Source organism: Schistocerca serialis, chromosome 4 (assembly GCF_023864345.2).
Source record: "Schistocerca serialis cubense isolate TAMUIC-IGC-003099 chromosome 4, iqSchSeri2.2, whole genome shotgun sequence".
Classification (NCBI taxonomy): Eukaryota; Metazoa; Arthropoda; class Insecta; order Orthoptera; family Acrididae; genus Schistocerca; species Schistocerca serialis.
Genome location: NC_064641.1, coordinates 739,265,034 through 739,286,062, shown reverse-complemented (window position 1 = coordinate 739,286,062; position 21,029 = coordinate 739,265,034). Strand labels below are relative to the sequence as shown.

Genomic DNA, 21,029 nt, shown 5'->3' with positions numbered 1-21,029 from the left:
TCATAACCAGACTTCCGCCTTTCGCTATTGTGTTAAGCGAAGTGACGTGTTGATGTCCCGTATAGTGTGAACACACGCCATCATTTGACAGTGACGTCACCTTCGGCTCCATTGATGTCTAGTGGGAAGCCAGCCTTCACGCGGTATGTTAAGAACAGGAAACAACGGTCTGACATGTCTTTTGTTTCTTATCCTTGTGGAAGGGAAAGGAAAACATCACTGCAGAACCAACCTGTGAAATCTCCGTAGATTGCTCCAACCGAAGCTAAGCGGACTTTGCTTCAGACTACGAAGCATTTCTTTCACGAGTCGTACACTTTCCTACACTTTCCCGCCCACACAGCGGAGCGGTGTCCCGCCGTGCCATCTGTCGGACGGCTCTAACGAATCGGCGTTACTTCGCCGCGTGTTCCTGCAAGTTGGCGACGCCAACGTTAGGTGGCAGCAGCGGCGCGCGCGGTTGGCGGCGTTGTTGGCAAGCGCGCGGCTTGTAGGCGCGTCGGTCAGTCTGTGTCACTTGTTTGTTGTGGTGTGTTGGGTACCGTAGCCCTCGTGCTCCGACAAGACACCGGCGTCACACAAACACGCCTTCAGCGCTACACCACTGCACGGACGTCAACGATGGCCAAGTCGAAAACGCATGTCTCGTGAGTAATCAGCAAATGTTTTCATTTTTGTAGTTTGCCTTCAAAACCGGTCCGGAAAATTTAGCCCCCTGAGGCTGTATTTTTTGTTCCGCGCTGCACCGGCGCCCTTCTTGGAGGTTATTTCCAGCACCTGTTACGATTTGTCTTAAGACATTGCTGAACTGAAGGAGTTGGTGCAACAGGTCATTTGACTGTAGTAGGTTGTTTTTTAATTTTATTCACTTTTAGAAACTAAGAGGTCAGATTTCCATTACGTAAAGGACCTTGCATTTTCTGTTCTGACAGTTTGTATCACATGCAGTTTCTCAGACTCATTCGATAACTGACTGCTGAAGAACGCAGATTTTAATAGGAAAACGCAGCTACAATGAAAGTAGGCAATTAACTAACGTAAAGAAGAGCCTATTACATGCTTGTCTTCTCGTTATGAATGCCGCAAGTTTTTCTTATCTCCATTTATAATAGCACCTTGAATCAAATGGAATGCAGATTTCCATTTCCATACTACCAGTGACCGAAATGTAGAACTGTCAACCACGAAAATTATTACTGTTACCGGCGGCGATCTGAACCCAGACTTCGTCGCAAAGCTAATGCACACAGAACGAGAAACCATCTGCGAGAAATATGCTACTGTTCTACTTCATTGTTACCTTCCTTCTTCGTTGTTAGCTTTCTTCATATTCTCACAGAAGACTTAATGGCTGTTAAAGAGTACGATCATTGCAAAATGATGCAGTTGTATGTTTCTCCCGTGTTAGAGACAGTGAATCGCTTCTTCGAGAAGTAATCAAATTTAGTTGTTACAATCGCCGTTTTATCTCTCACCAGAAGTGGGTCCGTGTTGGACGAATTGTCTACGCGGAATTCATGGTGGTAAACAGAAAGAAGGGCCACCACATCTGAAGTACTCTGAATATTAAGATGGTTTAAAAATTTTAAAATGACATTGTAAATATTTCGCTGCTTTCACCAGCACGAATGTACACCGAATAGAATACTACGAGAACTTTACATGTGCCACAGCAAGCAGAACTGTTGTCTGGCAAGATGTAAACAAACCAAAATTCGCCGAATACAATAAATCTTTGCAGTTCTCAGGTTTATATGTATAAGTAAATGAGTGTTAACAGCACGGCAGCAGAAAGATAAATTTCAAAGTTCCTTACTGCGTGATTGGAAAAGTGCGCGGATGTCTCCTATTTATAAAACAGGTAAGAGAAGGGATTCGTACAAATAAATACCAATATTTCTACCATCCGTTTGCTGCTTGATCGTAGAGCATACACTAATATCGAACGTAATGAATTCTGTCGAGGAAAAAGTTCCCTAAAAAATTCGTCGCAGGTTAAAATAAAGTTTCACCCACAATATCTTAGAAGTAGTAGACTCCGGCGACTGGTATATTCTGTCTTTCTGGACTTCTGAAATGTGTTTGACACTGTAGCACTTTGTTGATGGATAACCAGTCTACAGATATAAGCAGCATCTTCATATACATGCGATGGGTTCGAATAATTTTTTATTCATAGAACCTAGTAATTTATACTGGACAGAACAGAAGCGAAAGCAGTAGCGAGTGCTCCTTAAGGAAACGTAAATTCCAAATCGTTCAGTACAAATAAGTAGTTTATCAGGTAGGTCTAACAATATTAGCAGACTGTTCGCCGACTATGCTGATACCTACAGGAGTTTTCTGAGAAAAAACCAAAAGGAAATATGGGATTAATTGGAAAGCATTTCCGTTTGTGATGAATGGCAGCTCTTTAGATGGAGACATGTCCGAGGTAATGCCGATAAAAAGCAAAGGCCACCCGTTGGTATCACGTTAATAAAATCAGTGGTAAACGACTGGATGTTGTACATGGTTTAACTATCTAAATGCAACACTAAGAAGCAATATGACTTGAGATGAATCCGTAAAGTCAGTAATGAGAAGAAGGATGGAAGACTTAAATTTGGTAGAAGGGTTCTGGGAAACTGGGATGTGTATGACACACAGCATACAAGGCGCTAGTGCGAAAAATTGTAGAGTACTGCTCCAGCGTTTGGACTCCTTATCAACTAAACGTGACGGCAGACAACAAACAAAAACACAGATACAGGCCCGTATAACCCATAAGAGTGTTTTACAGCAATGCTCAGAGAAATTAAGTAGGGAACAGGAATAAAGACATTGTGTTCACAAAACACTTTTAGGAAAATTTAGTGAACCGTTATGCGAGTAAGACTAAAAGTTTGCTGCCACCTCCGTGTATCACGCGTAAGGATTAGGATCAGGAAAATAAGATAAGAAGGTTTAGGACGCGTACTGGGGCCCAGATATTCAGTTTTTGCTTGTTGCATACGCCAATGATAAACCATTTGAAGAGACACTTGTGGTACAAGGTACACTCCACCCTGCTCTGCACAGTCGTTTGCATAGTATGTGCGTGCTTATAAAATATACCACCCCTTTTTGGTACTAAGGTTGAACCTAGTGCAAGACTTCAAGGGTTTCAGGTTCGACTCTCGGCAGCGACAGAACAGTTTTATACAGTAGCTACGTTTACATGAAACTTCCGGAAGACGAAAACTGAATTTCGGAAACAGTTTTTCTCTCGAGTGTTTACATGTTAAGGCTTGAAACGGTTTTGCTAGATCGGTCAAATATCGGTTTTCCGATCGTCGGTTGATTAGGTCTAACACAAATTGCCTCTAGATATCAGCTGTTACGGTTTCTGACCTAGTCAGCACAATGGCTGTTTCTCTTCTGTTAAATATCGGAGGTAGACAACGCTTCATACTCAGTCTGATATTTCAACTTCGTCACTGCACAAAGAGTCACTCCGTCCAGATCAGCCGAAAGTTGTTAAAAACAACTGACAACCCTAGCACCGTTCAGAATCGATTGTGGAGAAGAAAATAGGGCAGTTAGAATCGCATTACCAATCAGAAATGGTATTGCGAAGTCTGTTTACGAAGTCATGTCTTTGGAGCCACATGTAAACGTAGCGCGTTTTTCAAAGAAGAATCGCCACTGCGTCGAAAGTCCCTAAGTCGTCGTACGTTCAGCTCCATTACGACGTGGTTTGAAAATTTATTATTTATTTGTTTACTCCTCCATAGACAATTAAGTACAACAGTATCGGACATTTGGTTCAAATGGCTCTTAGCACTATGGGACTTAACTTCTGAGGTCATCAGTCCCCTAGACTTAGAACTACTTAAACCTAACTAATTTAAGGACGTCACATACATCCATGCCCGAGGCAGGATTCGAACCCGCGACCGTAGTGGTCGCGCGGTTCCAGACTGTAGCGCCTAGAACCGCTCGGCCACTGCGGCCGGTGGACATTTGGAAGTGTCTCGTAAGGTCTTATGGGACCAAACTGTTGAGGTCATCGGTCCCTAAGCTTACACACTATTTAATCTAACTTACACACACACACACACACACACACACACACACACACACACACACACACACACACATATATATATATATATATACAAACACAAAATATGCCCGAGGGAGGACTCGAAACTCCGACGGGGGGAGCCGCGCGGACCGTGACAAGACGCCCTCGACCGCACGGCAGATACATTACAGAAATAATATATTAATATATAAAACATTAACGACGTAGGCAAGGATAGGGGGTCACCATTCAGTGCGTACGGCCACTATTAGACCCGACACTGGGTGGTCCTTTCTCTGAACCGGATGCCGCCCTGTTTCCTGTGCAGGCACGCTTAAGTGGTGGAATTCGATCTGGGTCGTGTGACGGAACAGTTACTCAACAGGGCTGTAGGCTCGGGACCACTGTTAATGCTTTCTGTGGTGCAGCAGATCCGAAATTAGCACTCTTTACGAACGATGCTCTGTCAGCCGTTCCTGTCTGTGTCTATTCAATCAGTGCTGTTAGGCCCGGATAATTTGCAGACAATTTGTCTTTGTCTACGGTGCTTGCTGAACTTTGAGAAAGCGAAACGTAATTTGTTGCGCTCGTCTGTCCACCATGGGCGAAGCATCCACTTGGTGGGTGAGTGGTAGAGGAAAATGAAGTAGTTATCAGCATACATTACAGTTTTCTCCTCGCGTAGCAGCCAAGTGCACATCTTGCTGCAGACTGACAAGTTACTGTACGAGGTTGGTACTGGTAACTGAATACGGCTCGGGGAATCAGATCACGCCGTGGTTCTCACACTGGAGTAGCATTCTGGAAGATGGCGCATCAAATACCCGCCGTCCATCCAGTTTTGTGTTTCCTTAAATCAATTAAGGCAGGGTTCCTCTGGTTTCCTTCCCCATGCTTCCCAATTCTGAACTTGTATCTAATTACCTCGACGTCTTTCTTTAACAAAGTACTCGATGCCAATAAATAATGCGCTTATGCGTGGATGATGAAAGCATACAGCTAAAGACAGGATCCAGGTAGACGTTTAAATATCTAAATTCGGTTGTTTAATACATAGTTATCCTGTTCTCTGAAGGCAAACATGCTTAGTAGACAAGGCGAAAACGTTAATCGGTAAATAATGTCTGTTACAGCAACACATTTTTATTATTAAAAATTACAGATCTTCAATTTTTACTAACGATTCTGGGTGAGCGTAAGATCAGAAACTCTATTAAGAGCACCAGAGTACGTTGGATTACCTACTAAGAGGGACACCCACTTTAAAGGACAGAATGTTTGACTGGGTCTCCCTGAAATCTTGGCTGTGGTGACAGAGACGTGTAACATCGCCCGAGGTCTAGGTTAGACTGAACTGTGACAACGTGATTGAGTAGGTAAAAAATGTGAATGCCAAATACAAGTTGTGGGAACAAACTGACCTGTAGATGTCGTGTCTAGGAAGCCAGCATACTCGGATCGCTAGACAGTCAATCAAACGATCGTATGAATGAGTTTTATTATAAAAAGAAAATTATAATCCTTAACTTTTGCAATCACACTGATGTGTTTCAAGCAAAGGACGACATACAAAATAATCAAGTTTCTTCAGTACAGACACTCCGAAGTCTCTGCTACATAGTGTACAAGCGAAGTGATCAAGCGTTGACGCTGCTATCCAAGTCACTAGACTTGAAGCTGCTATTGAACTGGATAATCTTAAAGCTGCTATTGAACTGGGTCGTTACCAGTCTGTCGCGGCGCTTACGTCCTCTTCACATAGGGGCCGCTGCTGTCACGTTGTCGTCCTGGAAGGAGGTCCGGTCTGTGTGCGATTGGCCGACCTCTTCTCACAGCCCTCTCTCCTCGCACTTTTTAATTATATAAAACTAAAACTGCAGGATAAATTCAGGAAACGCATATCAGATCATGGATAAGTCTCCTATAAGCATTGTAATGCATATCACGTACATATATCGTATTGTTGTTGTGGTCTTCAGTCGTGAAACTGGTTTGACGCAGGTCTCCCTTGTACTCTATCCTGTGCAAGCTTCTTCATCTCCCAGTACCTACTGCAACCTACATCCTTCTGAATCTGCTTAGTGTGTTCATCTCTTTGTCTCCCTCTACGATTTTTACCCTTCACGCTGCCCTCCAATACTAAATTGGTGATCCCTTGATGCCTTAGAACATGTCCTACCAACCGATCCCTTCTTCTAGTCAAGTTGTGCCATAAATTCCTCCCCAATTCTATTCAATACTTCATTAGTTATGTGATCGACCCATCTAAGACTTCAGAATTCTTCTGTACCACCACATTTCGAAAGCTTCTATTCTCTTATTGTCCAAACTATTTATCGTCCATGTTTCACTTCCATACATGGCTACACTCCATACAAATACTTTCAGAAACGACTTCCTGACACTTAAATCAATACTCGATGTTAACAAATTTCTCTTCTTCCGAAACGCTTTCCTTGCTATTGCCAGTCTGCATTTTATATCCTCTCTACTTCGAGACCGTCATCAGTTATTTTGCTCCCCAAATAGCAAAACTCCTTTACTACTTTAAGTGTCTCATTTCCTAATCTAATTCCCTCAGCATCACCCGACTTAATTCGACTACATTCCATTATCCTCGTTTTGCTTTTGCTGATATTCATCCTATATTCTCCTTTCAAGACACTGTCCATTCCGTTCAACTGCTCTTCCAAATGCTCTTGCTGTCTCTGACAGAATTACAATGTCATCGGCGAACCTCAAAGTTTTCATTTCATCTCCGCGCACCCGAGAGTAGTTCACAGAAGTTCACTGAACTGTTTTTCCTCGTCCACTCTATAGCCTGGATCTCGCAACTTCCGATTTCCATATGGTTGGCCCAGTAAATGATAAACCCCGCAGGAAGCAGTGCGTAGATGATTGCGGGGGGGGAGGGGGGGGGGGTGTTATTGATGCAGCAAAACTTTCGTATATAAGCTGCGAAAACTACAAGGGGCTCCCTTTAAAACAGAATTCAGCATACGAAACTTTGTGGTTACTTTTGGATCATCTTGTAGTTCTGAAGGCCTCTTTAATACAGCACCCATATATTATTTAAAAATTATTCAGTAATTTAGACAGTCGCTTTAAAAGTCTGTTCACTTTTGGGTCAACCAGTAGTTATGTAGTCCACTTTAAAACGACGTCAGATTTATGACTCAAATATTATTCACTTTCATCTTGGACTAGTCAGTAGTTTTCACACTTCTTTCAAAAAAAAGCTCAGTACACAAATTACAGCTTTTCTGCTACTTTTAGACAAACGTGGAATTTCATAGACTACCTTAAAATAGCACCCAACATATTACCAAAAATTAATCAGTTATGCCGGCCTGTGTGGCCGAGCGGTTCTAGGCGCTTCTGTCTGAGACCGCGCGACTGCTACGGTCGCAGGTTCGAATCCTGCCTCGGGCATGGATGTGTGTGACGTCCTTAGGTTGGTTAGGTTTAAGTAGTTCTAAGTTCTAGGGGACTGATGACCTCAGATGTTAAGTCCCATAGTGCTCAGAGCCATTTTTAATCAGTTTTATTTTTATCTCGGACCGCTTTAGAAGAGACAGCAATATGCGATATGCAGTATTTTCTGTCACTTTTGGACCACTCTGTAGCGCCCAAGACGCGAAAGAGAATGCGTCTCAGTGTCGGCCACGCGCCAGGAAGATCGCACTGTGAGTGCGCGCAGGTGGCAGGCGTGTCTTTGTTGCGAGAGGAAGCGGGGAGTCGGGAGCGGCTAATAGCAACGTCGATATGTCGAGGGGCTGCCCGGGAAAGCAGGGTAGGGAAGGGTAGCGCCTAGGAAGGGAAGCCAGGCGGAGGCACAGCTGACGCAGTCGCAGCGAAAGCGGCGGGCGCCTTGTTTTGCAGCCGCCCCGCGGTCTCGCTGCTCATTCACCGGCGCAGCTCCCGTCGCCGTGACGGAAACCCGAGTGACGATTAGGTTCGGGCCCGAAAAAATGCGGCGCAGCTGAGAGGACGCAGAAAGTTACCGCGGCTACGTCTCTGGCTGGAAAGCCAAATTTCATCCCGGAGGGGCGTTCAATAAGTAATGCAACACTTTTTTACTCGGCCAATTTCGGTTTAAAAACATGCGGAATTTGTTGTGAGACATCGTGGATTATTCCCGCTTCACCCCCTATAAGGTTCATGAAGTTCCGATAGGTGGCAGCACTTTACGTAGCCTTCAAAATGGCGACTGAAACGGAGGTGCGTTCCAAGCAATGAGCTGCCACTGAGTTTCTTGTCGCGGAAAAGCAGAGGAACGCAGATATACATGGCCGGTTGCAGACTGTCTGCGGAGACTTCGCAGCGAACAAAAGCACGGTGAGTCGTTGATCGAGGCGACAAGGTCGGGCAAACCTTCCGACCTGCCCACACACGCGCCTGTCACTCCTGCAATGTTGGAACGTGCGGACAGACTCATTTGAGTTGATCGTGGGATCACAAAGAAACACGTCGCTGCTTAACTGGACACCACTGTTAGTAGTGCTGACACAGTCGTCCACCAGTTGCATAACTCAGAGATGTGTGCCAACTGGTTTCCTCGCCGCCTCACAGAAGACCATAAGGAGCAACTAAGGAACATCTGTGGGGAAAAGCTAGCGCGTTATGAGGCTGATGGTGACAATTTTCTGTCGAACATCGTTACAGGCGATAAACGTGAGCTCATCACTTCGAACGGGAAACAAAACGGCAATCCATGGAGAGGCGCCACACCACCTCTCCACTGAAGAAAAAGATCATTGCCGGACCCTCAGTGACGTCGTAGCGACGGTCTTCTAGGTGTCTGAAACGGTTATTCTGTTTGATGTCCTCAGTCATCGTGCAACGTGCGGCTCTAAGGGTATTGTGCTATCCTCAGGAGATTGAAGAAACGACTGCAACCTGTTCGTCGCCACAAAAATGCAAAAGGAAGTTCTCCTTCCTTATGAAGACTCAAGGTGTTACAATCAACTCCGCGCACCCGAGAGGAGTTCACAGAACTTCACTGAACTGTTCTTCCTCATCCACCCCATAGCCCGGATCTCGCATCTTCCGATTTCCGTATGGTTGGCCCGCTGAAGGATACACTCCGCGGGAAGCAGTACGTAGATTATGGGGAGCTTATTGATGCAGCAAGACTTTCGTTCCGACGTCGATAAGTAGAGTGGTACCATGCAGCCATACAGGCCCACCCAGTAAGGTAAGGTAAGGCCGTCGCAATGAACGGAGATTATGTTGAAAAATAGGGCTTTGCAGCCACAAGTGTGGAATAATATGAAGTATTGGAATCCTGAATAAAACCTACCTGCTTCGAGAAAAAAAAGTTGCATTACTTATTGAACGTCCATCGTAGTTAGTACATATTATATTTCTTTTTGCTTCCACATTTATTGGCTGTTGGAAATGTTAATTAATAAATTTTATTTCATAACTTTTAATAAAAACTAAATCAATTTTAATTATTGGTCGCATGAAAATAAATTAAAATTTGATGCAGACGGGGGAAATGTCTATTTGTTAAATCAAAAATAGTGTATACATTAGTGACACTGTTCAATCTCCAGCAATAAAAAAGATTAGATTTTCTCTTTCATGTTCTCTTTTGTACCAAATTTTAATTTAGTGTGAAGTATTTTCATGCAAATAGTAATCTAAAATTAGATGTTTTTCCTAATGTTTGTTAATTAAGATTTCTATTTGTTAACAAATATGGATTTTAAAAAGTAAAGAAATGTCTGCCACTAGCAACACTCCAATGAGCGACTTCACGCTCTGGTTTACCGACTGTTAACAAAACTCCAGCAACGCTAAAAAAATTCTTTTGATCTTCAAAGGCGACGACTTTTTTTCGGACCTACACACTCTGTAAGAACACCACCAGAGAAGAAATGGTTCAAATGGCTCTGAGCACTATGGGACTTAACTTCTGTGGTCATCAGTCCCCTAGAACTTAGAACTACTTAAACCTAACCAACCTAAGGACATCACACACATCCATGCCCGAGGCAGGATTCGAACCTGCGACAGTAGCAGTCGCGCGGCTCCGGACTGCGCGCCTAGAACCGCGAGACCACCGGGGCCGGCCAGAGAAGACAAGTCCTCTTCATAATTACAAATCTGAGAAGGTGACTTAGGGACGAACCGCAAATCGTAGGTTCACTAACGTGATCCTCTATGACAATATTTTATGCTGTTCTGCAAAAAGTCATTTGTCATACCACTATGAATACAAAGAAGAGTAGCTGACCTAGGGGTAGAGTATGTTACCGCAACTAACGGGTCAGTACCGGCAGGACACTCCAAAATACTGCGCTGTGTGTGTGCGCTAACAGGTAGGCACGTGAGATGTGGTAACGCCAGCACGGGGGCAGCCAACACGCAACACGGCGAGGGGTCGACCCGAGTATCGATTGCGCTCTGTATCTTGATGGACGCGTTTTTTGGCCCATCCTCGCGTGCTCCGGCTGCACGCCGCAAATTACGCTCGCACGCTTTTGTCGTAGTCAAACAAGATGAAGACATAAAGAATAAAATTGTCATTCTCTCTCTCTCTCTCTCTCTCTCTCTCTCTCTCTCTCTCTCTCTCACACACACACACACACACACACACACACACACACACACACACACACACACACACACGCGCGCGCCGCTCAAGATGTCCTTCCACGGCACACCCTGTGCTACGTAAATACTCCGTTGCAAGGCGAGAAGCTCAATGACTCTCCTTTGTAAACAAACATTCCGAAGAGTTACAACACGGTACTAGTATTTCAGAATGCGCTCGTGCATTCGTTTCATATCCCACCAGGCAATAGAACTACGGTAGAGGACGAAACTCATCGGGTAGCGATATGCACATATACAGCGGTAATATCGCGTACATAAAAGGGCAAAGCAGTGCGGAGCAGTCATTTATGCCCCAGGTTATTCACGTGAAAAAGTTGCACACTTGATTATGGCCGCGCGACGGTAATTAACAGACTTTGTGGGCGGACTGGTAATTGTAGCTAGACGCATGGGACTGTCCATTTCGGAAATCGTTAGGAAATTAAATATCCCAAGTTCCACAGTGTCAAGAGTGTGCCGAGAATACCAAATTTCAGGCACTGATTCTCATCATGGACAACGTAGTAGCCGTCGGCCTTCACGTTGACGGAGAAAAAAGGCGTTTGCGTAGAGTTGTCAGAGCTGACAGACAAACAACACTGCAAATAACGGCAAGAATCTTTGTGGGACGTACGACAATCCTACTCGGTAGGACAGTGCGGCGAAATCTGGCGGTAATGGGCTGTGGCAGAAGACGACCGACGTGAGTGCCTTGCTAACAGCACATGACCTGCATGCAGCTCCTCTCCTGGGCTCGCGGCCATATCTGCTGGGCCCTAGACGACTGAAAAACCGTTACCTGGTCGGATGAGTCCCGATTTCAGTCGGTGAGTGTGCCTCAGACGCCGCGAAGCCATGGGCCCAAATTGTCAACAAGTCACTGTGTAAGCTGGTGGTCATTCCTTAATGGTGTGTGCTGTCATCTGGTCCAACTGAACCGACTTTTGACTGGAAATAGTTATGTTCGGCTACTTGGAGACCATTTGCAGTCATTCACATACTTCATGTTCCCTAAAGACGATGGAATTATTAAGGATGTCAATGTGCCATGTCACCAGGCGACAGTTCTATCTACATCTACATCTACATCTATACTCCGCGAGCCACCTTACGGTGTGTGGCGGAGGGTACTTATTGTACCACTATCTGATCCCCCCTTCCCTGTTCCATTCACGAATTGTGCGTGGAAAGAACGACTGCTTGTAAGTCTCCGTATTTGCTCTAATTTCTCGGATCTTTTCGTTGTGATCATTACGCGAGATATATGTGGGCGGTAGTAATATGTTGCCCATCTCTTCCCGGAATGTGCTCTCTCGTAATTTCGATAATAAACCTCTCCGTATTGCGTAACGCCTTTCTTGAAGTGTCCGCCACTGGAGCTTGTTCAGCATCTCCGTAACGCTCTCGCGCTGACTAAATGTCCCCATGACGAATCGTGCTGCTTTTCGCTGGATCATGTCTATCTCTTCTATTAATCCAACCTGGTAAGGGTCCCATACTGATGAGCAATACTCAAGAATCGGACGAACAAGCGTTTTGTAAGCTACTTCTTTCGTCGATGAGTCACATTTTCTTAGAATTCTTCCTATGAATCTCAACCTGGCGCCTGCTTTTCCCACTATTTGTTTTATGTGATCATTCCACTTCAGATCGCTCCGGATAGTAACTCCTAAGTATTTTACGGTCGTTACCGCTTCCAATGATTTACCACCTATGGCATAATCGTACTGGAATGGATTTCTGCCCCTATGTATGCGCATTATATTACATTTATCTACGTTTAGGGAAAGCTGCCAGCTGTCGCACCATGCATTAATCCTCTGCAGGTCCTCCTGGAGTACGTACGAGTCTTCTGATGTTGCTACTTTCTTGTAGACAACCGTGTCATCTGCAAATAGCCTCACGGAGCTACCGATGTTGTCAACTAAGTCATTTATGTATATTGTAAACAATAAAGGTCCTATCACGCTTCCCTGCGGTACTCCCGAAATTACCTCTACATCTGCAGATTTTGAACCGTTAAGAATGACATGTTGTGTTCTTTCTTCTAGGAAATCCTGAATCCAATCACAAACCTGGTCCGATATTCCGTAAGCTCGTATTTTTTTCACTAAACGTAAGTGCGGAACCGTATCAAATGCCTTTCTGAAGTCAAGGAATACGGCATCAATCTGCTCGCCAGTGTCTACGGCACTGTGAATTTCTTGGGCAAATAGGGCGAGCTGAGTTTCACATGATCTCTGTTTGCGGAATCCATGTTGGTTATGATGAAGGAGATTTGTATTATCTAAGAACGTCATAAGTTGTTCATGATTGGCTTGAAGAACATTCTGCACAAGTCGAGCGAATGATATTGCCATCCAGATCGCCCGATATCCCATCGTACATTTATGGACAAAAGCACTACTTTTGGAAGTTAGTATTAAGAAAACAGTCTTAATACTAAGTTAATTTATACTAATCGCTGTCACTCCACAACCATGTTGTCCAACCTTTTGCAAGTATCATATGGCCTCTGTCACCTCAGTGTAATTTAGGAGCATCCCGCTGAGCGCCATGTGATCTCGCCCTTCCAGACACTTCACAAATTGGTAATACGAAGTCGGCACAATCATTCCTTGTCTCTCGGTATAGGTTATTCGCGAATTTCGGCGGTCGTATACGACTAAATTGTCTCCTTCTAATATGATTTTTTTACCGTGTAAATACACAGAGTGCTTACGGAGACAAATGTGTTCGCACATCTGTTCATCGTAGAGTGTGAATATAGGCGTGAATACAGTTGTTGAGTGCGAATGATGGTGATGATTCGGTGTAGTTGTCGGACTGATGACGATGGGACAGAAGAGAGAGAGCGAAACTTGCTTTCGGCACAGTTCATTCTTCTTGGCTACCTCCAAGGGGATAGCAGATCTTGACGTTCTGCCTGACTACCAAATCTCCATAGAAAGTGTCACATGCACTCATTCACTCAAGGAGTCGTTGGAAAAAAGATTTGAAACTAACTATTGACCCATTGGCTTTGTCTGATACTAATTAACTTGACGCGACCACTTCTCCCAAAATACGAGTAGTGATGCTTAAATTTTTCTACCACCACTAAGATTCAAAACTGATTGCTCCAGGTACATTTGGGAACTCTGAATCATCATTATTTTACAAAATTTGACCTATCTAAGTGGGCTTTCCGTAGCCGAAGTGACAAACCTCATGTCATACCCGTTGAATTGTAACGTGCTGCTGTTCTTTTACTTCTGCACCATTCTGTGTACGAGAAAATGGTTCAGCTGTGGTTTACCTGAGAAGTATCCATCATTTTTTTTTGTCTTGGCACGGTTTTTTTCTGGCTATATGCCCTTTCTGACGGCAACCCTCCTCCTCTATCTGGGCTTGGGACCGGCAACAACAGTTAACGAGCTTCTCAAGCCACTCGTTACCTCTTGCAGGCGCAGTTGGACAGTTACAAAAGCCCAAGAGAAAAAGATGGAAGTGGCAGAAACGATAATGTTAAGGTGAATGAGTGGGGTGACACGAAAGGATAGACCAAGGAATGAGTACATCAGGGGAACAATGAAAGTAGGATTCACAAGGAAGTTGATCCAAGAAAGTAGGCTAAGATGGTATGGGCATGTGGGGAGAAGAATTGAAGGCCTAGAAATCGAAGGAGAAGAGGAAGACCGAAACTGAGATGGAAGGACAAGGTAGCAGGTGTCCTACGGGAGAAAGGATGGCTTAGAGAAAAAGCACTGAATAGACATTTATGGAAGAGAAGGATCCAGCAAAGCAACGCCGACCCCACATGACGTGGGAAAACGTTGAGATGATGATGATGCTGATGATGTGGTTTACCTGAGGTTGGTTTGAATATGGCAGTGCTTTACTACGGATGACCATATTAAAGATGGTTTGCCCTTGCCCTCTTCCGATCTTCTATCAGACTTATTCATGCTAGGCTCCTACAGTTTGTGCTGTTTACAGTTTAGGGACACACACAAGCGAAAGAAACGATAAGTGACGGCAAAAATCGTAATCCAGAGGACTGAACCCCAGACTTTCTATATCTGTTCCGACACCCACTAAGACAACAAACAGCTGACTGTCGATTTGGGTTTCGGAAAAAGAGGGAAAGACGATTAGGGTTTAACGTCGCGCCGAAAGGGAGGCCATTAGGGACGGAGTACACGTTTGGATCGGGGAAGTGTATAGGCCGCATTTCGTCACAAGATTTTTAACAACTGCGAAAGCGTCACGTAGATCCTCGTAAACTTCCAGTAGCAGTGATTACAGTGGAGGCATTCTGCATCATGGTGTCAATTCTACTAAAAGTTCCGAGAACATTGGCTGGTAGAAGAATCATTCGGTGTACTGTTCCCACCTGCATGTACAAGCGGCCATGGTTGTCTAGCAGGCAGGGCAGACTCAGGTCCTGAAGATGCCGGATTCAATCTCGCATAGGGTTATGATTTTTCCTTATTCTAGTCCATCCAGGACAGTCCCCAGATCCAGCCTGCTGTCGAATGAGTCCTGGTGATCTCGAAGGTAAAGACACATGGGACAATGGCCTCGCCACCCACGCCCTCCCCCTCCCCCGCCCCCTCCTAGTGCTGCGGCGAAGAAAGTTTGCACTCTGGCCTACAGTGATGCCAATAGCCTAGTTACGGCTTGTTCCACAAACTGTTTGCTTTCCACTAAGTGTATCTTGCAAACAGTCCACGAAATTAAAATTAGATATATTCGAGACCACACACCAGTGGTAGTTCCTGTGTACCAGGCTCGAGTTCAACGTGAGGGTCATGAAGGTCACGACCCTCTTCAGAGAGCAAATTTACTAACTTATTTTTTTGAACTAGCACACTTTTGAGTCGGTGTGCGGAGAAAAATGTTGGAAACTAAGGACCCCACTTTTTAACGGCTTGCCTGAGGCTAGACAACTCTGATGGATTCGTGCCTGACGGAATACAGAAAACATTGCAGCCAGCTAAAGGCGACCGTACAAAGGTGGGCCGTACCTGCGCTGCCAATATATTTTCGTCAGTCGGTCGAAGTTGAGTAGGGCAAAACAGGGATCGAATGATCTTAACTTAGAAAATGACAGAAACAACGATCTTTCCCAAACGCATAAAGAAACGGCCGAATCAAACAGCGTGTCCCCATTCTACACGCTTGTGTAGCAACAGCCTGCAGACTTGTATTCAATATCGTAGTGCTAAGTGAAATATTGATAATGGTGATTGGCACAGTCCCATTTCACACTGTTTAAATTATGACGTTATCAGAGCTGTGGAAATTGTTACTATTATATTTCTTAAATCAACTTCACGCACGACACGTGTGTCAAATTTTGAGTAGCAGTTTTCAATTTGTGTATTTCTCTGAATATCAGTTGCTTTGAAGTTAGGATACAACAATGTCGTAAGCATTGACGGGAATAAATTATTATATAAAAACATTTTGCATACTTTAACAAGTATTATTGTCATTAAAATTTTAGACATCAGTGGAATGTCAGTGATGTTGTTACCAAACAGGTGCGAGTAGACTTTCGTGTGAGATTATTCATTTACGCCTAAATATTACAAAATGAAATATGAGGGTCGTTATATACCTATGTCTTAAACAAAAAACCTTGTCTCTCATAACTAAAGTTCGATGAATGTTCAAATGTGTGTGAAATCATATGGGACTTAACTGATAAGCTCATCAGTTCCTAAGCTTACACACTACTTAACATAAATTATCCTAAGGACAAACACACACACCCATGCCCGAGGGAGGACTCGAACCTCCGCCGGGACCAGCCGCACAGTCCATGACTGCAGCGCCTAAGACCGCTCGGCTAATCCCGCGCGGCGAAGTTCGATGAATGACGAAAATAATGAGACAGTAGGAAGTTAATGAATTTACTACCAGATTTTTCTCTATAATCGAAGTATTGTAACATACACTGCAGGAAAAAGTATGCAACACCCTCAATGACTGTGTTTAGTGTCATCAGGGTGTAATATTCGTAATCTCAAGAAGGGCTGCAGCGTTCGTGATTCATTAGTCACAGTCAGTCGGTGATCAGATGGCGCTGTGGAAGCCAGTGCGCCCTCTGGTTTGACTTTGTAACTGTGGTGACGACAGGACCGTACCAACTTACCCGCACTGATTTGATTCCCATTGACTGGGTTTGTAGAGCACGACTAGGACTTGAACAGCAATACGTAATTCTCACCCATTTTCGAGAAACTCGTGTTTGAAAATTGCATGGATGGCCAAAGGAGCAGGCACTGCGGCGACTGCAGCCGTTATGAAAGACAGGAAATGTATTCGTAGTCGCGATTACAACCAACCGTCAGCTGTATAAGTTAATGACGACAGCGAAAATTCTGTGCCAAACGGGGGACTCGAAATCGGATTTCCCGCTTTACACGAGCCTTAACCGCTTTCGCTCTCCGTGCGCAGCTCACTGCGAGACCAAAACTTACCTATGTCGTCGTTCCTACGTCACAAACTGAACTCGCACACACATTACGTAATTCCTGTGTATAGGACATTTTAACTAAAAGTTGCTGTCTTATAGCTGCAGATAAATAAGATACTGCAGTGTCTACGATGTAAAGAACAACAACGCAATGTTCCTTCGCATGTGCATAATGGTTTGAGCTATAAATGAGAGAAACTGTAACTGGCGGCTCCACATCGCGTAAGTAGTCACAGCAGTCGGCGTTTTGCACTCCGTCACGTGAATCTGATGTTTGTGTCAAAAACCGTAAGAAGGCACAGATAGGCGCGTGCGGAGTCTGTACGTACGTACGTACGGCCGGTATTACACTATCGAATTTCTTTGTCAAAGATGTGATCAAATATTCCGTGAAATATATTTGACAAAGGTCTTTGACGTAGCGCTAGAAGGGGTATTACACTGTCATCATACTTTTCGTCAAAGTTCAAGATGGCTGACAACAACAACAACTTGTTATTAACCGCAGCAGTTGCATGTACCACAATTGCACTGTGTGCATATGCGGAGAAGACAAGGAAGACAAGCGGGGGGGGGGGGGGGGGGGGGGGAGGAAACATACCTGGGTGAAGCCGTGGGTTTTACGACGACATGATAAAAGCATTCAACAAAACCTCTTACTTGAGCTTATAGTGAAGGATGTCAAGTCGTACATCAGTTAATTAAGAATGGATCAGCATACATTTCTGTATGTGCTCAATGAAGTGTATCCTCATATCACAAAGCACAATATTCACTTAAGAACTGCTACATCTGCAGAAGACTGGCTCACTGTAACACTCCGATTCCTTGCTACTGGAGAGGGTTGGGTTAGGTTAGGTCAGGTCTCGGATCTTCGTAATCTATTTTTGTATTCAGCGTGCTTCACGTTGTAAAGCGCCTCATCAGCTTCATACATCTCTATTAATTTTGTAGTTGTCGGCACACACCAATTGTATTTACCCGCAATGTTTATAAAAACACTACAGACGACAGAATGCAGCGATGCTAGCGCTCCATGTGGTAACATGTCACATTGCAGTGAACAGAAGACAAGCGACTTCTTTGATCAAATCTACAGCGAGGCCCTAGATTTGATCAAATAAGGGACGAGATTTGACAAAGTTCCCTATTACACCATCAAATATCTTTGACAAAGATATTGGACAAAGATTTTTGACAAAGAAATTTGATAGTGTAATACCGGCCTATGGCCTAAGTATTCTTGCGGCTGCTCGCGCTGCATCACGTCACTTTCGCGTACTGACTTGTGACAGCGAGCCGCTACTGCCAACCACACGGGCGCGACCCGTCTGCGGGATGTTCGGGCGGGCAGTGATGCCGCTAGCCTGCCGTGGTGTAACCGGTCGCGCGGGCCTGCGTTAATTTCGTGACCTTGGAGTGCGGCGCAGCCGCCAGGAATGCTAATGGTGGCAGCCCTGCAATTACGGCGCCGCTGCACACACGATGTGGCCCGCCGCCCTTAACGACCAGTAATTCGGGGCTACCACTACCTCAGGGCGCCTCCACTTGCAGTCTCCAAACTGTCCTCTGACATCGATGGCGTTTAGTACCGACACTGCAAATTAGGCACTACTGAAAATTATTAACTTGACACACAGATGTGAACCATCGGCCCTACCTTTCGGAGGAATAGAGGTAGATTTCCCGTCCATCTTATCGAGATTTTGGTTTCCTTAAATCGAACAAGTCCGCAGCTCGTGGTCTTGCGGTAGCGTGCACACTTCCCGCGCACGGGGTCCCGGGTTCGATTCCCGGCAGGGTCAGGGATTGTTCCTGCCTCTCGATGACTGGGTATTGTTGTGTCATCATCATCATCATCATCATCATCATCATCATCATTCATCCCCATTACGGTCGGAGGAAGGCAATGACAAACCACGTCCACTAGGACCTTGCCTAGTACAGCGGTGCGGGTCTGCCGCATCGTCCCCTACGCTCCTCGGAGTGTGGAACTTCATCATCATCATCAAATCGAACAAGACAGATGTTGGGATAGTTACTTTGAAAAGGATACAGCGAAATTTCTACATCTACATTGACGGAAAAAATCGAGATAAGCCATTGGAAATGAGAAATGGTGCTGCATTGATAACCTGTATGCCTGAATACAAGCATGCAGGCAAGTAATGAGCACTATGGACTTAACATCTGAGGTCATCAGTCCCCTAGAACCAAAGAACTACTTAGACCTGACTAACCTAAGGACATCACAGACATCCATGCCCGAGGCAGGATTCGAACCTGCGACCGTAGCGATCGCGAAGTTCCAGACTGAAGCGCCTAGAACCGCTCGGCCAGGCGAGTATGCATTGTGTTATACACAAACCTGATGACAGTTTGTGGGACAGAGCTCCATGTCTGTTGCACTTGGTCGGTCGAGGCAGGGGCAGTTAATGCTGTTTGTGGATGACGCTGGAGTTGTTGTCCATGATATACGTACTCTATTTGATTGCATCTGGTGATAAAGCAGGCCAAGGCAACATCTCGGCAATCTGTAGAGCATGTTAGGTTACAACAGAGATATGTGGGCGACCGTTATCCTGTGGGAAACACCGCGCGACTGCTACGGTCGCAGGTTCGAATCCTGCCTCGGGTATGGATGTGTGTGATGTCCGTAGGGTAGTTAGGTTGAAGTAGTTCTAAGTTCTAGGGGACTGATGACCTCAGAAGTGAAGTCCCATAGTGCTCAGAGCCATTTGAACCATTTTCTGTTGGGAAACACAAAACACCTCTCCCGGAGTGCTGTACATGAATGGCAGCAAAATAGGTCGAATCACCAGACTGACGAACAAATTTGCGGTCAGGGTGCATGGGGTAACGACGAGAGTGCTCGTGCTGTCCTACGAAATCGCACCCCAAACTTCAGGTGTAGGTCCAATGAGTCTAGCACGCTGGCGGATTGGTTGCGGGCCCTCGACCGAGACAGAACCAGGTTTCATCAGAAAACACAATAGACCTCCACTTACCATCCAATGACTTCTCTCTTGAATCCACTGAAGTCGTAAATGGCGGTGGTTTGAGGTTAGTGGAATGCACTAGAGATGGGTCGTTCGCGAACTAACGGGTCCAAAGGAACGGTTCACCAATATGAACGGAACGAGCGAGGAACGAATTCTAAGGAACGGTCTTTCATAGTTCACTTCGGCCGCGGCTCTCATATTTCCCGGGAACGGGAAACGGGCGGTCTCGTTCCCGCAAAGGCACGTCGGCAGGTCTCGTTCCAGCCTCGGTCCCATCTGTCTCGGTCTCACTCGGCCGGACTCGTCCTTCGTCGCGTGGCCACTCGTCGCAGTTCCACTGCCGACCGCTCATAGTTCAGTATCGAGTTGCTTTTGTTCGCATCGCACGTCCATTCTAGATCTGTTTCAAACCTTTTTGAACTGTGAACTTCTGGTTCCTTTCGTATTCTATTCAGCGTCCACGACCGGTAATTAAAATCTATTTAATAATTACGTAAATTACATAAAAATTACGTGGTATGTAATACATACATATTTTCAGGTAACAAAACGGCGTATCAGCTTACTTCACTATTTCTATAAACAGCAGAAGAAATACTTGTAAAAAGGAAAGATTTTTTGTTATTACACATGCAATGGACGTTGGCACGGCACACACGAGTGGCCATTTTCCGTCTTTTATGATCCAAGGTAGAAGAGCATGTACATTGTTGTGGAAGGCAGACCGACTTACAACCGAATGAAGCCTGCACTTCGTAATCGAGCGTATGGTGTCACATTTTGTAAGGAGAATACGATAACTCCTACAATATAATTTCAGTGGTATTGGGTGGCGCACGAAACATCGGCCCGAGTACTAGACTATTCATTGTCACTTACCAATCGTCATCTGTTGTTTCGAAATTGT

At 45.0% G+C, this 21,029-nt stretch overlaps 1 protein-coding gene across 1 annotated transcript in view; it reads left to right on the top strand.

Moving 5' to 3' along the window:
• Positions 1-491: 491 nt before the first annotated feature.
• LOC126473259 (transmembrane ascorbate-dependent reductase CYB561) overlaps positions 492-21,029 on the top strand; it is a 302,748-nt gene continuing 282,210 nt past the window's right edge. Inside the window, exon 1 of the mRNA XM_050100207.1 lies at positions 492-647. Within this exon, the coding sequence (XP_049956164.1) occupies positions 622-647 (26 nt within the window). The 5' untranslated portion in view covers positions 492-621. The remainder of the gene's footprint in view (positions 648-21,029) is intronic.